The 16,577-nt window shown below is 48.6% G+C and overlaps 2 protein-coding genes across 29 annotated transcripts in view; one reads left to right on the forward strand and one right to left on the reverse strand.

The window, feature by feature from the left end:
* The window catches only part of Aopep (aminopeptidase O), a 361,204-nt gene that overhangs the window by 341,713 nt on the left and 2,914 nt on the right, over positions 1 to 16,577 (forward strand). The window lies entirely within an intron of this gene.
* Fancc (Fanconi anemia, complementation group C) overlaps positions 1 to 16,577 on the reverse strand; it is a 195,959-nt gene that overhangs the window by 5,272 nt on the left and 174,110 nt on the right. For 15 of the 28 annotated variants that reach the window (XM_006517087.4, XM_011244485.3, XM_011244484.3 and 12 more), the window contains 4 exons: positions 15,262 to 15,439; positions 10,748 to 10,951; positions 10,579 to 10,677; positions 5,148 to 6,198 (listed from right to left, as the gene is read on the reverse strand). In XM_006517087.4, the coding sequence (XP_006517150.1) occupies positions 6,061 to 6,198; positions 10,579 to 10,677; positions 10,748 to 10,951; positions 15,262 to 15,439 (619 nt within the window). In that variant the 3' untranslated portion in view covers positions 5,148 to 6,060. Of the gene's footprint in view, positions 1 to 4,931; positions 6,199 to 10,578; positions 10,678 to 10,747; positions 10,952 to 15,261; positions 15,440 to 16,577 lie in introns of those variants that run through there. The other 13 variants (XR_003950426.1, XR_001780751.2, XR_001780750.2 and 10 more) reach the window with 6 other exon arrangements.

Genomic DNA, 16,577 nt, shown 5'->3' on the forward strand with positions numbered 1-16,577 from the left:
CACTGCAGTGTTGAAGGTGCTGGAGGCTCTGTGGCCTATGAAGAATGGAGATAGCTGTGAGGTTTATGTTGAGTTATAAAGTGCAATAATGGTTTAATGGTAAAAAATTGCAGTTGTAATTTTTACCTATTATACTATGACCAGGAAGAAACAGGTACAGAGGTGGAGGTCTCAGCAAGCCTTGAGGTCGGAGGGTACGTCCTAGAGTAGGATGGTGACAGGACAGAGGCTAGGAGTGTGGCAGATGGAGCCTCAGGATGCATGTCAGAGCACATGGCTCCAGCCCTGGAGAGTACTTAACTAGAAACCTCTATTCAGATGCTGGACTCTAAGTCCTGGGTGCTACCATGCTGCTACAGCACGGGGGTTGCAGATGTCTCCTCCTCAGTCACAGATGGCGCTCCACCTGCTTTGCTTCCTTCCTCCCACCCCCTCCATTTTCTCTCTCTGTAGATCAGATAGCAGAAACTGAACTCTGCACAGCTCGCTCCCTTCTCACCTGGGCTCTGCCCTAGCCAATCACTGGAGTAACACTCACTTCATTGTTACACACAACAGACATCCTCCCCCACAGCCTAGCAAGCACACAGACAAGCACCTAGCCTCACAACAGCTCCCCAGAGGCAGCACAACAGCCCATGTGTAGTGTCCTTGAGGGTTGGCTTAGGACCCTCAAAATTCCAAAGACTGTGACACTCAAGTCTGTATAGAAGATGCATTCACACTGTCAGAACACACAGCCATGGCACACCCTCCCTCAGGCTTGCTGAATAACTGAGAGTCACCTTGGCCTTCGGATCCTCCTATCTCCATCTCTCTAGAGCTTGGACTGTGCATATCTGGACTCCTGAAATCCTGGGGACAGCCTAACTCACATAGATAGGGCCTTTCCCCAAGGTTAGCTGTACCAAGTAGCCCTGGCTGTTCTGTGTATTGAGCCTCCTAGCATCTGAGAGAACTCCCCAGGTCCTCATCATTGGGATCTAAGCCATCTGAAATGGGAAGGGGACACCTAAAGCAGGTGTGTATTACAGGGTGGATGGAACTATAATTTAGATTTCAATGGTTTTTTGTTGTTGTTGTTGTTTTGTTTTGTTTTTCAAGACAGGGTTTCTCTGTGTAGCCCTGGCTGTCCTGGCACTCACTTTGTAGACCAGGCTGGCCTCGAACTCAGAAATCCGCCTACCTCTGCCTCCCGAGTGCTGGGATTAAAGGCGTGTGCCACCACGCCCGGCTCAATGGTTTTATTGTGGTAAAATAGTCACAGCCTAGAATTCACTGCTCTGGTGTTTGGAGAGCGCACTTCAGTGCCGTGTCTAATCACCGTGTGACCACCACCATCTGTGTTCTGAACTTTCTCTTCCCAAATGGAATCTTTTGGATCTATCAGACACTAACCCCACCCCTGCTCTCCCAAGTTCCTGGTGGCATCACTAGACTGTCATCATGAGTCTGTGTGTTCTAAGGATTGTGTGTGAATTTTCTAATGTCTTTGTGCACCTGCCTGTCTTGTCTAGCTTAGAATAGTATCTTCCATATTTCTTCACTTTAATTTTTAAATCTATATTTGTAATTACCATGCATATGTGCACAATGTTGGGAATGAGCAGGGTGCACATGTGAGATCAGAGGACAACTAAGAGGTCTTGGGTCTCTCCTACCTTTATGTGGGTTCTGGGGAGATGCTCAAGTTGCCAGGCCTGCAGTGCCTTTACTGCTGAGCCACCTCACCAGAGCTGCTCCTTTTTAGAGCCGAGTGATGTGTTATTTGTATGCAGCACATTTTATCGCAGTCTGGACACGGGTGTACAGAGTCCCCTTGAATGTCTGTCTACCTTACGTTCTTTGGGGTAAGTACCGACGGGTGGATTCTGGGTAGAGTAACTCTGTTACTACGGTGTTTCTAGGACCTGCTCACTCTAAAGTCCGGCACATGACCACCTGTAGTCCACAAAGGCCCTGCCTGCCCGCACTCCTCACCTGTCAGCTTTCCACAGACGCCCAGCACGGGATGACGGTGAATTTGTACTTGCTAGCATTTTTTACACCGTGCTAGCGCCCCTGAAAGCCATTTGTGTTTTCCTCATCACATGCAGTGTTTGGTGCGCTCCCAGAGTCTCTTGGGTTGGTGGACATTTCTTACTGAATTCTCAAGAAGTTTCAAATTTAGAGAAGGGATTTTTGGTCACTTGTGGCACCTGCCTTTCCAGGTTTTTGTTTGTACTCAGGGCGGTTGTTTTTCCCTGAATTGTCAGTTTTACCAGTCTTCTGTGGGTTTTGGTGTTCTATCATCTGTTGGAGCTCCACCTTCACAGGTCAGACACAGCTGAGGGCCTCACAGGGTTGTTTGTAAGCCTGTAAATGACATGGCTGGACCCCTTGGAGACGCTACTTCCTTTCCCTCTCCTTGCCGCCTCTCACCTGACTGGAAAGACCCCTGGAGCTTTTAATGTGGAGCCCCAGAACAGGAGAGGCAGTGTGGGAAGCCAGGCCCTCCTATTTGCAGAGAACTGTTCCCACACATGCTAATCTATTTGAACACCTTGGTCCCTAGTTGCTGGAACCTTTGGGATGGAGAGAGGCATGGCTTCTGGGTCAAGGCCACTGGAACAGGTCCTGAGGGCTGTTTTTGCCTGTACCATGCTTCCTGGTGTTCTGTGAGAGATCTCCACACAGGTTCCCACCACAGCAGAAAGCTATCTCAGCCCAAATTCCTAAGCCACCGTGATGACAAGTCCCTCTGAACTATGAGCCAAGGAAACTTCCTGAAATCATGTCTGCTTTGTGTTTTGTCCCAGTGCTATCTGCAAAGTTACCAGATCCAGGGACACATCACCACCTCCAGGCAGTACCCCCTCTTTTTTGCCTCACAACAAAATATCTAGGGCCTTTCCTGAGAGGAAAGGCGTCCAGTGTGTACTGACCCCCAAGAAGGTTGTCTGCATTCCTTAACATTTATTTGGCCCAAGAATTAGGGTTCCCATGGGGTCCTTAGGACTTCTGCCTGCTGGTGGAAGTGCCTCTGCAGTGTGAGAAATCCTAGCTGTACAGAAGATAGGGATCTGTTTCAAGGCAGTGAGTGACAGAAGCAATCAGATTCCCTGCTGGAAGGAACCTGGGACAGCAACACAGAATGGGACCTTAGGGCTAGAACTGTAGAGTGCCCTGTCAGTAGTGAGGATGTTCACATGTGGTCTAAGGCATGACGTGGCTGTCGGCAAGGAGAGAACATGGGCCATTGGCAGGACAGAGATGGGAAATAGGAACCATGGTGGGAAGAGAGAAGGCCTCGTGTGTCACCACTTGGGAAGATGTCAGAGGTCCAGTGTATGTTGAGCAACAGCCAACCCCTGGGTCAAGACCGAATGCTTGAGACCTGACTGATGGGGGGGGGGGGGACCGTGGGAGGGCACTGGCAACCTTGGTAGGTGCAGTTCCCTTATCGCCAGTGTTTAATCCATTTACATTCTCATTCATTCTCTCTCTCTCTCTCTCTCTCTCTCTCTCTCTCTCTCTGTCTCTCTCTCACACACACACACAACCTGCCTGCTGTGACTAGGGCATGAAGAATGCTGCAGTGGCCTCATATCTTGCTTCTAGAACCTTCTTGGTCCTTCTTGGAAGTTCATTCTTCCACGTGCATTTTGGTGTCAGGTTGTCTAATCTGCTAGTATCTACTGGACCCAATATGTCTCCAAGGCAGGACATCTTTCATGAAGAGCCACCTGCTGATAGCTGTGGTCCTCGCCAGGTGTGGCATTAGGATGTATTGATGTGCTGGTTTACAACATTCGGGTCAGGGTGCTTCTAGCACAGCCCCACAGCAGAATATGTCAACCCACAGTGCTGGCTTTGCCTCATTTGAGAAGGACTCCTTGCCAGTGTCCCCTCTGCCCACCCTTATGTGTTGTTGGGTTGTTTCCTGGGTCTGGAAGAGGCATGGGGCCTCCCTAGCTGCAGACCCATCCTGGTGTGTCAGCTCCAGACCTGCCTTCCTGTCATATGCTTGGGTTCACAGGCTGGAACACCAACCCTTAGTTGCTTTCATATACCCAAATCTCTTTCCTTATAAAGGCGAGTCCTGGTGGGCCCTATAAACTTCATGCTGTGTATAAACCACCAGAGGGACAGGGAGAGTTTTGGTCATTTCTACAGAGAGGTACAAAGCTTTCAGTATTCCGGCACATATTTCCCACCCACATTTGGGGTATATAGGTATGTGCCCAGAGAGGAGCCTGGCTCGTGAGGAGGGGTTCATGTGGCCTGGATTAAATGTGGTTCTGGTTTCTAGGAGTTTATTCTACCTTAATGTTAGATTGGGATTTGTGAAATGGCTTTGTGACTTAGAGTGTTTTCACAAAACAAAGACTTCATGTCAAAGTCCAGTATCCAGCTAAGAGCAGGGCCTCATTCTGGGTGAAAGGGAGTGAAATTCACTCATTTCTCATCTTTCTCTGCTTGCAGTAGTTCTGGATCCCTTGGCCACTAGAAGGTACCCTGGCAATTATTCAGCATCTCTGTCCCTGGGTCATGGGACTTGTCTCTGTCCCTGCTGCTCCAGCTGTTCCTCCCCAGGCCCTGAAGACCTCAATTCCACTGTCCCTGGACTTCAGGATCATTGGGTGGAAATAGGTTGAGAAGTTAAAACACCATTACAAGGAGCTGGCTGCCTGGAGCACAGACACAAGGCTCCTCCTCGTCTGTGGGCAGATGTCCTGGTTGCCATGGCAGGTGACTGAGCACCCAGGAAGCTGACTCAAGGTGCTCAGCACAGTTCACCAGACAGGGTGGGCTGAGTCCTAGGGGAGCAAAGTACACGATTCCATCTTTCCTAACTGCTGAGGGTCACAAGTGTGAAAACTAGGGAGAAAGAATGGCTGTGTGTGCTCTGTTTCTTCCACTCAGAATGAAGAGCAACTCAGCAACTTTGTCTGAGTTAAGTGTAGTTATAATCAAATTTGGCTTACAGGAAATGGGAAACAACTCTGAGTACGTACACACAACTATCTGCCCTCTGGACATTCTCCCTTGTTTGGTGACAGGATCCCAGTTTATCCAGAGGTAAGTCATAATTGATCTTTTCCAAGCCAGGCCTAAGGTTTGTGTGACCTGAAGCTTCCATAGGTAGGAGTAGGAAGGTCTGAATATAAAATTAAGTACAACTTTTTATTCAGAATGAAAAAGTAGAAAGTCCAGCTCCACTCCACTGTGAGCCCATCAGCAGGTGGGTAAAAGACGAATCCACTGCCAGTCAGTGTTTGCCCGGCAAAGCCTGGATGTGCAGATGCAAGAGAAAACCCAGGCCTTCATGACTTTATGCCACAACCCCCCTAGACAGCCTGAGTGCAGTCATCAAATGTCCTACTGTGAGAATTGAAGCTGATTTCACATGGGGCAAGGGTTCTCATAGCAGATGTGCAGGAGGGTCACAGCCCACACACTGCTCACTTGTATATATTCTCACTAGAAAACAACAGCCATGCCCGTCATCCCCACCCACAGCAAGTGCAGGAGGACAAGGACTCACTCTCAGTTTCCAAATCCTGTTTACTAGACATAGGGAAGCAGATGTGTTTTGCCTTTTGGGGGTTTAGAGGAGGAGGAAGGAATGACCCTTCTCTGGCCACCTCTCATTCCTTCCACTATAGTGGGTGCCTTGCAGCATTTCTGCACTGAGGAACAAAGGCCTCACTGAGCGACAGTCACCGGTGAGGCAGGTGCTCATCTGTACGGTACAGCCTCATCCACTACAGGGCTCATGTCTCCTGCTACTGGGCATCCCCCACACCTTCACTAGAGAGGGAAGGATAAAGAGAGTCAGCACACCAGCCAGTGCTAGCTCTTATGAATGGCTGGAACCTAACAGGCAGTCTGGGCCCTTCCCTTCATAATACTCATGGACCGCCGGGGCCAGGCAGTACAGCGTGGGAGGTGGTACACATCACTCCATCAGGCCAAGGCACGAATATGTTCAACCACTCTCACTTGTTCTTGCCTCAGAAACAGCATCTCATCCACTGAGGGAGCTTCACCGCAGGTGCCCACATTCTGTACTACCTGCTAGACCTGGGCTTGCAGCTCCTTTAGGAGGTCTCTGGCCAGTTTTCTCGAGGCTTCAACACAAAGATGTTGTGATCTGTACAAGGTCTGGTCAAGAAAACCAATAATCTCATGGATTACAGCATCCGTGTGGGCCATCTGCAGGAAGGGAAGAAAGGGAAGGTGGGGATACTGCCCACTACACTCAGCAGAAGGCTTCAGGGAAAGCACGGGTCACTTCTGCCTTGTTTACAAGGTCAATGTCAAATCATGCCTATCTGCAGGGGCCCCTTCCTGATGACCAGCCTCCCCCACAAGGCCCCAGAGCCACATACAAGCACTGTGGAGGCAGCAAGGTCTTCCCAGCACAGTGTCACAGCTTTGGGGTTATGTGCTGTGAGGAGCAAGGCAGCATCTGTGACTTGACTTTCTCTGCAAAGATTTCACACGAGCAGCCTTAAGCTTACATTCCTGGACTATCCACTTCCAGGGCAGCAGGCAGGGTGGTTAGTAATTTAACTTTCATCAGCCTTGGGACAGTTTTGCTTGTTGGCATCAGTACTTTTTTTCCCAAGAACCTCAGTTGAGATGACGGGGAGATTGAGACTGGTGTATATGATCTGCACATGTGCAGGACACTAACTGTGGAGGAAGACACACACTGGTTGTGTGTTGTGCACACAGAGCCTGCAGATTTAGTCCCAGCTCAGCTTCCTCTTGTCTCACCAGGCTTCTCTCTAGAGTGACCAGTGACCTTAGATTTGCCATGACTGTGACTTTGAGCTTTTGCTGGCCCATGGCCCAGGCAACCCTTCACTCCTGGCCTTCCAATCTCTGACTACCAGTAAAGTGAAACACAGATTGGGAGAGCTGCAATCACAATATTGCACACTGTAGTCATGCTGCTGAAGGTAATGGGGCTTGAGATGGCCTGGCAGCTTCTGCAGGCTCTGGGCATCTGACCCAGATGCATGGCGCTAGTGACCTTAGACCCAGACCCTGTCCTTCCTAAGTACCTTAAAGACTTCATGTATGTCTAGACCCTGTGTGCACAGACTGCTGCCCAGTCAAGGGCAGGTAGGCAGTCGCTACACAGCCTAACCTCAAATCTTTCCCAGGCCTGGGCTGTTGCAGTATGTGCAAGAGTCGAACCACAGTAAATGCAGAGCCCTCAGAGCTGATCTCACACTGCCGTCAACCTGATAGGAAGGACGTGGAACAGAGGATGAGGAGACTCACAAAAGTGCAGGGAGGGCAGGCAGGGTGGAGCAGGCTCCAGACACAAACTGGTGCTCTGCACCCAGCCTAGCCCCAGTGAGGAAGCAAGCATGTGGGCGGCAAGCGGGCAGAGAGGAAAAGGCCAGAGCAGGTGGTTACTGAGGACTATGGCAACTCAGAAAGCTAAAGCCAGAAAGAACCGCTCATGAGAGAACCAGCCGCCAACATCCCCCATCCCCCAGGCTCACACTGGGGAGTGCTAGGGTGGCAGGAGGTCCTAAGGAAGTGGGCTGCTGCCCACTCCAGTGCCCATCCAGATCTCCAAAGCTTGCTGCCGAGAGAGGCCAGACTACATTCTTGGAAGTGGCTCTATGCTAGCTCAGCGTTTACAGTCATGATCTGCCCTAAGGCCATGGTCCTCGGGTGGTGACACCCACAACTGCTCTTTCAGAAGTGCCTTTTTGCAAAAGGCTAAGCTGCATGTAGATAGATAACTTTCGCCATTGGCTGGGCGGGGGGCCAAAAGCCCAGCTACCTGAAGCCTGGGGCAAGCCTCCTCAAAAGGAAGGCTGTGTGTTAATGACAGTTTTCAGTATCTACAAGGACAGCACCTGGCAGTCTGATACAGGCCTAGATAGAGCACTCCTTGGAGGAAGCAGTGTGTGGCTTCCTCTGTACTCTAGGCAATTGATAGACTGAACCCTGTAACTGTGAGCTAGAATAAATCTCCTCCCCTGTTGCTTTTCTCAGGGTCCTTTTTCACATCAACACTACAGGAAATCCAAGAACCCGCACAAAGCCACTGTCCATGTAACATTAGCTGTTCACGCTGACTCCCGCCTAGGAAGAAGCTGACAGGCAGAGCTGCTGCAGCAGGCCTGGCAGAGAACTTGGGTGGCTGGTAAGCCCAAGGCATGTGGCTGAGATGTTTCCTGCTGATAATTCTGTTGTGTCCACATTGTGAACTGATCCCCAGTCAATCTCATTAACACACCTGTGACTGTGTACGCTATGTATGCAGAACCTTTAAGGTGTAACTGAGGAACTTTCAGGTGGAATTACTGAGTCAGGATCTACTCATAATACTTTGCAATATTTTGTCCAACATCCCCTGTACCCAACATGGCAGATGAAGGTATGATGAGGCAACATTTGTCTTGGTGACTGTCCCTCAGTGCCATGTTCTGCTTTACCATGTTGTTGAAGGCATGTGTTTTAGGACTGGACCATGCTCAGTAGATTTTTGAATATATTCTTTTTTTTTGGGGGGGGGGGTTGAGACAGGGTTTCTCTGTATAGCCCTGGCTGTCCTGGAACTCACTTTGTAGACCAGGCTGGCCTCGAACTCAGAAATCCGCCTGCCTCTGCCTCCCAAGTGCTGGGATTAAAGGTGTGCGCCACCACGCCTGGCTTCTGAATATATTCTTATGCTGGGCCAGCCCTAATGCAGGACAGGCACAGGAGGTCAGAGCTCTGACACAGAGGGTTCTTGGCAGGGACACATCTGCCTCCTGATCTTCCTTCCTAGAGTTCACATTTAGACCAACACCAGGTGGGGCTCTGGGAATAGCCCAGCCCCTTCTTGAGTAGAGTTGCTGGCTGCATGAATTCTATTTTTTACTTTGTATGTAGAACTTCATCAAGATACATATTTTTATAAAGTTAATAATTTTTTAAAATTTGAAAATATAACTCCTATGGTTGGCAATGTTATGGTTCACCTTTTTGGTTTCTCTTGAGAGAGTATTTCATGGAGCTGAGGCTGGCCTCTAACTCACATGTGGCCAAGGATGGCCCTGAACTTCTGATCCTCCTACTGCATCTCAAGTGCTGGGATTCCTATACCACCTACATTACCAACACTGTCCAGCCATTACCGCACCTATCTCCAGACACTGCCCATCCACCCATTCCCAGCCCTGGGAAGCCTCTGTTCTACTTCTGAGAATCAGGCTAGTCCAGATGACTCTCACAGATTTCCTTGCAGCGAGTTGATTTCACATAGCACAAAGCTTTCACGGTTCACCCATGTTGTAACAGGTGGCAAAAGTGCCTTCCTTTCCAAGGACAAAGGGTAATGCATGGTTGTGTGCACAAGCACCCGTGCTTATCCAGGCATGCACTCCTTGCTGCTGTCAACAGCACAGATCCTAAGACACATGCCTGTTTTAGCCTCTGCCATCAGGTTCTCGGGGTGACCTGGGGACAGGATCACTATGTCCCACAGTAGAGTGAGACTACTTCCTTCACAGTGGCTGCATCACTGTAGCATTCCCCGTGGAAAGGCCTCACGATGCCACCCTGACTCTCAATGTTGCTCTACTAGTTCTGCAGGAGCCAGCATCTAGGTGTGTGATCTGGAAACTACCGTGCTATGGGTCTCTTCTCAGGTGCTCTGAGCATTCACTCAGCTTCTGGAGAAGTGTCTGACCTATCCTTTCACCCATCTTTCACTAGATGGTTCAGCATTGCTGTCAGTCATAAGAATTCTGTATGTATCCTAAACACATAATTCTTACCCGATGCGTCCTGACCCCAGCTTTCCCCCATTCTTGAATCACCCTGTACTTTGATATCCTTTGATGCACAAGTTTTAAACTTTTGTGTAGTCCAATTTATCTGTCTTTTCCTTTTGTTGATTTTGGTGTCATACTCAAACCGTCACTGCAAGGTCTGTGTCATGGATGTGACTCACTTCTGACTGACCCCTTTACAAAGCCATCATGCCGTGTGTGCTTCTACAAGAGTCTCTAACTAGCGTTATGGTTTTGACAACTGTCTTTCCAAAAGACTCATAAGCTAGGTTTGACGCCTGGCTGGTAGTACTATCTGGGAGGCTCTGGAAACAGTAGGAAGCAGGGACTATCTGAGGGAAGTGGGTCACGGGGAAGTCCTTAGGGATGTTTGGATCCTGTGTTTTCTGTGCACCCTAGGTAGACAGTCACTGCCACACATTGTTGCCACAGGGATCTGCCTGACCATGGGTGGGCCCAGCACCACTAAGCTTAGTGAAGTAAAACACTAACTCTTCTTGACTCCTCCCTTGTAGCTGTTTTTCTCAGATTTTGTCACTGCAACAAGAAAACTGATATACTAAACAATGCTTTCTCTGAAGTAAGCTCTGACCTGTTACAGTAGCACGATGGCTACTAGGAGCATGTTGTCCCTGAAGCTGGACTTCTCGCCCCAGGACATGGCAGAGAGTGACCATAACATGGGATGCGGGGCACCCAGCTCTCAGTGTGGGTGGTGCCAGCAGCGCCTGCAAGTGTGCCTACAAGGTGACATCCTTTCTGCAAGCATGCCTTCTCCTCCACATACCTCTGTACAGCACAGGTGGGCTCTGGGTCTGTGCTGTGGCCTTGTGGATCTCCATATCCTGGGGCAGCATCCTGGGCCTGTGATCTCAAAAGTCGGACCCTTAAGGAGATAATCTACCTCCACGAAGAGAGTGAACTGAAGTACAGGTTGGAAAAAGAGAGCAACTTACATGGGTGACAGCTTCCCAGACAATTGCATGGCCTTCTGGGGTCCAGAGCAAGAGACTAAGAAGAAGGCGTCTGACCAGCTGTCCACATACAGGTGGTCTGGGGTCTCCACTGGGACTCTCAGCTGCTTCCTGCAGATCAGTAGCTGAGAGGGGGCCGCTTCTGAGCAGCATCAGGAGACGGTTGATTAATACCTTCAGCTCCACCTGGGGAATACAAGTACAGCGGCTTGAGACATTAGAGAGACTCAGGACATAAGAGACTCTAGGACTGACTTGATGCTTTCACGCTCCAGAGAGAGAAACAGCCGGGTACCCAACACACTAGTTCACACACAGCTCCATATAAACCTAAATGAACGTAATGGAAATTTCCTGCCGTTCTTTCATCTTGCCCACCAAGGAGCCAGGGCATCATGCCAGCACCTGACCTTTTTTTGTATGGAAGGAAATGAAGGCAAGTCCTCAGCAGAAGGTAGTCAGAATTTTCTTACTGTGGGAAAAATGCAAACGGCCCCTTGAAGACCCCTGACCATAAGCCATAATCAATTAGAGTCCCAGGCCCCACTGGGCGGTGCTGATAAGAATGCAGGGCTGCCCCTGCCTGGGCTATGTGAGGGAAGCACAGGCCGGGCACACACAAGCTCGTTTGTTTTGTTGTAAACACTGGGACAGTTGTTCCTACAAGTCACAGCTTAAGCAGAGGGCACAAGGCTGTGGAATCCACATAATAACAGTAGTTGTTCTAAGTCCGTGGGTTGTTTTTGCATAAAAAATATTTATTTCATGCTGAGACTCCTGCTTGTTTCAAGAGTGGCCCATTGCTGTGTTTCACAGAAGCCCAGAGCTTCTGAGGCAGATACAGTGTAGAACATCACATCCATGTTCTGTCCTGTTCAGAGAATTCCCACAACTGACTTTGTGGGTCTCTGAGAGCTGCGTCTAACCTGCAAGTTCAGGTCCAATCAGTGCCACCTGTCTCAGACAGCAGCCCACAGGAGTTTTGTGTGAGATCTCTGGACCACAAGGGTAACCATGAGAAAGGTACCACAGGACTTTCCCACTGAGAGGATCAGTTCCTAGGGTGGCCACCATCTCAGTTGATAGCATCTGGAGAAGTCTCACCTTTCCCCTCTTTCTGATCTGCATACCCCAAACTCAATCCTGTTTGTCCACATTGACTTCCCTCTCATATGCCTTCTGAGTCTAGAAGCTTCTATAGGGGAGATGTGTGTCTCTGAAGTGAAAGATAAGCCTTTTTTCTTCATAACGTATTTCCATTCTATATTATAAAGATTTACTTTTGCTTCCTATGGGAAACACGAGGAATAAAGAATGGGAAAACAGTCTACCACTCAGCATCATCTGACAGACCCAAGCAACCTATGCTCCACCCATTGGGAGTGGCTGTTACTGCTCCTCTCTCACTCTTCCACAGTGTGCCATGCACAGCTGACATGCCTAGCACACCTGGCAAAGGGGCTCTTCCTGATAGTGTGCTAGTACATGGCTGGGATACAGCACCACTCACAGCACACAGAGCTCAGGCTATGTCAGCTCCTGTAGCTATGGACTCTGCTTTGATGTCCATCAATCTGCAAGCAGCTTTGTGTGAACCTCTGCCTCTCCAGGAAGATTCTTACAAGTGACAGGACAGTGTCTGAAGGGTTTGAGTCCCCGACTAAGCCCAAAAGTACATTAGATACGACTATAGAAAAAGTCATGATCTGATTCAGTTAGCCAAAGCAGAAGAACACAGTTGCAGGTGTTACCCAAGAAGGACAAATATGCTTTTGTACCACAAGTATAACCAGCAGAGGAAACTGTCGCATAGCACTTGCAGCCAAGTGACTAACCATGACTTAACTGCTGTAAGTTAAAGGCACAAACACCAGCAAACTCCATAATCCAACTATGCCTGTGTACTGTGACACAGTTCAGCCTGGATTCAGTTTCCTGCTGACTATAAAGGAGTTAAAGCTCCCAAACCCAGCTACACAAAATGCCTGCATTAATACTTAGGAAGACACCTTCCTGGAGTGTGGCACACACCAGCGCCTCTGCTCAGACACCAAGGCATCAGTAATGGGAAACTCTGGCTTCTAGGACTAGGCAGTGGCTGCCTCTGAGTGACCAGCTAAGGAGTAAAGACAGAAAACAGCGAACTCCTCTGAATGGAGAACCCTGCTTTTATTCATATGTCTAATCACCCCGTATAAGACCAAGGTGTATTTGTAAAGAACGAGAAATACTCCGGAATCCAGGCTAGCTAGCAGGAAAACGCACCAGTGAAGAACTGTCTAGAAATTAAGTCCATTTTAAAAAGAAAGAAATTAGTTTGTGTACACACATGCACACACTTGGGCAGTCGGGTGTACAATGCATCTATGGAGGCCAGAGACAACTTTAGGAGTTAGTTCTTGCCTTCCATGATGTGCTCAATGATGTGCTTCATGATGTGCTCATGATCAAACTCAGGCTGTCAGGCTTGTGGTTGGTGCGGTTACTCACTGAGCCATCTTGCTAGCCCCTCTACATTAAATCTTACAAGATACTCTCTGCATTTCAAGAGTCAGTCTCTGTTAGTATCTGTGACGCATATAAATTAACAACCCATATCTACCAATTTAGTTCACACGGAATCTAACACAAACCGAAAATGAAAGGGCTTCAGAGATGACAAGTGCGTCATACACCTGGATCATCCTACGAACAATAAGATGAGTGAGCTAGGCTGGGCAGCATGCCACCTTTAATCCCAGCACTTGGGAGGCAGTCAGATTTCTGAGTTCAAGGCCAGCCTGGTCTACAGAGTGAGTTCTAGGACAGCCAGGGCTACACAGAGAAACCCTGTCTCGAAAACCCACCAAACAAAAAAGAAAAAAGAAAGAAAAAAAAAAGGAAAAAAAAGATGAGTGAGCTAGGATCGTCCTTTGTCAGTTTAATGTGATAAATATTTTTAATTTTTATTTTATTTATTTATTATGTGTGTGGGTGCGTGTGTGACACGAGTATGGGGAAGTCAGAGGATATATTTCGGCCTTCTGCTATGTGTGTTACGGGTCAAACTCTGGTCTTCAGACTTCGTAGCAAATGAGATTACCTGCTGAGCCGTCTTACCAGTCCAAATGTGATATTTTGAAGCAAAGAAAGTTTTCTTTTGAATTAAGCACCAATCTTCAAATACATATGTAGATGATAACTTCTTTAAAACACTTTGTTCTAACCCAAAACCATCTGCAAATTTCAACTTTTTATGCCAAGGTTCATATTCACCCTACTAGGCAAGCCTTCAAGCCAATGGTTCTCGGCCTCAGCTTCCGAATGTGACCTTTAACCCAGTTCCACATGGTGTAGTGACCCCTAACTACAAAATGATTTTCATAGCTCCTTCAGACCTATCATTTTGTTACTGTGATGAATCATAATGTAAATACCTGTTTTTTTCTGATGGTCTGAGGTGATCACCATGAAAGCATCTTTTGACACCCCCAAAGGGGTCATGACACACAGGCTGAGGACTGCTGCTTTACACCAATGAAATACAAGACTGCACTAGCCTCTGATTTTGGAACAGACAGGAGCATTGTTCTATTCGCATTGAGACCCATTCCTTTTATTACTAAAGTCAACAAAGAGCACAGAGACTGAAGGCTTGTGGTTTTCCCCACCGTGTGCATTGGTGTTTTGCCGTCATGTGTATCTGTGTGAGGTTGTTGGACCCTCTGGAACTGGAGTTAGAGACAGTTTTGAGCTGTTGTGTGGGTGCTGGGAATTGAACCTGAGTCCTTTGGAAAAAACAGTCAATGTTCTTAACCACTAAGCTGTCACTCCAGACTGAGACCAACATTTTTTAAAGCCAGCATAAATGTCTGCAGGGAGGTGGCAAAGCTTTAATGAAAGCATGGCTTCCTGAAATAATAACATTCTACATAACTAACAGCATCTTTGCTGTACACAGTTACAGTCCTGTACATCGATACCCTGTTTGGATGACCCAAGTGATTAAGATCACCTCAGTACGAGTCTGACTGATGCAGGAAAGCAGTGAGATGGAAGTAGACTAGTTAGGCTGCTGGTGGGCAAGAGAAGGCACTGACTGGCCCAGGATCCAGTCTCTGTCTTGGGACAGTCCTTCTCAGAGCAGCTATTGCCCTGCATGGCATCTCCTAAAGTATAGAGCCCTGGGGTGAGGCAGGAGGATAAATTAGGGCAACTGAGGCCACTGGGGAGAACAGATCAAATAACTCTGAAGACAGAAGGCCCAGAGCAAGATCAGCCTGACTGCTGGGGCAGCCTCTTGTCCTGGGTCCCTGTGGAGGCAGAAGAAGGTCACAGGCTGTAAGCTCAGCCCAGGTGGATGTGCACACATCACCAAAACATCTGACAAGTGCTCTGGCCTGGGGGCCTGGCTGGGGATGGGATGGGTGTGTGTAAAAGTAAACTAAGCCAAGTCTCCCTTTCTGTTCTCCGCTCCCTGAGGCCCAACCCCAGAGCACAGTAGGACCTACACTTACCATGCTCTGCTCTCTCTGCTGACTCCCATCCTGTGGGCTGTAATAGAACACCAAGAGCCACAGCAGGCCAGCAGGAGGCTCAGCTTCCTCCCTCAGCAGTAACTCTGCCACAGCCAGGTCAACCCATCCTCCAAAGTGAACAAACAAAAACCAGCTCTCAAAGGGATTTCGCGGAGACCTGGAACAGAACAAGGCGCACACACGTGGACCCTTCTTCCTTTTGTTCAAAACAACTTTAATGTTTACAAACTAGCAGTTTAAATTGTTCTTTCCCACTGAACTAAAAGATCCTCAGATCAACTATGGGGACCCCCAAGTTCTAAGCATGGTTCTTGCCTTCTGTACCCCTAGAACACTTGATTTACATGTTTTAAATCAAGTTTGAAGGACGACGAAGGAAAAGGGAAGACAGGTGCAACCTCAGCCTTAATCTCTGTCAGAGGGAGGGCAACCCACCACGGAACAGAGCTGAAGGGTCACAGACCTCATCAGCAAGTATACTGAGCAGCCAGCCCCAGGTCACAGCACAGATCTATCTGGCCTTTACCTCTCCCCTTCCAGAAAAACGTCTTAATCTGCTTCAAACCCTTTCCTGCAGGTAGACCCCAAGGCCCACGGACAACACAGACCCTGACATTCATCCACCCCACTTGAACACTAGCTTTTTGTCTGAGCTGTTTTAAGAATTCAACTGGGAGGAATGTTTGATGGCTCAAGCACTCAATCACATATGCTGTGGGCAGTATTAGTAGACGAGAGAATCTCAAAGGAAAGATGGACAAGAGGGTCTTGGGCCAACAAAGAACGAGCTGCCCTTTATCCTCTCAACGTGGGCAAGCTGGGAGGCTAGAGAGGTGACGATGGCAGCACGTGGCCTGCACAGGAATGCTTTTGCAGGGCACTACCTAGAGGCCTACGCCATGCTGCAGCGCCATTTACTCTAGGACAGGCCAGATAGCTTTGGAGACACCGTTTTTTACTCATTTTTAATTTATCTGTGTGCCTATTTGTATGTTCTTGGGCATGTAAGTGGCCACAAAGGCCAGAAAAGGGTATCAGAACCTCTGGAACTGCAGTTACAGGGGGTTGTGTGCCACCTAATGTAAGTGCAAGGAACCGACCGTGAGTCCCCTCTAAGAACAGCAAAGTGCTCTGAATCACTGAGCCATCTCTTTAGCCTCTGGAGAGAAATCGAAAGGGAAAACAATGAAACATCCCTCCCACTGACCAGGAGCTGAGCAGCTCAGTCTCTTCCTAGAAAAGCTCCATTCTGGAGGTCTCTCTCCTTTACAAGTGTCAAACTCTTAAGTGTAGCC

Source organism: Mus musculus, chromosome 13 (genome assembly GCF_000001635.26).
Source record: "Mus musculus strain C57BL/6J chromosome 13, GRCm38.p6 C57BL/6J".
Taxonomy (NCBI): domain Eukaryota; kingdom Metazoa; phylum Chordata; class Mammalia; order Rodentia; family Muridae; genus Mus; species Mus musculus.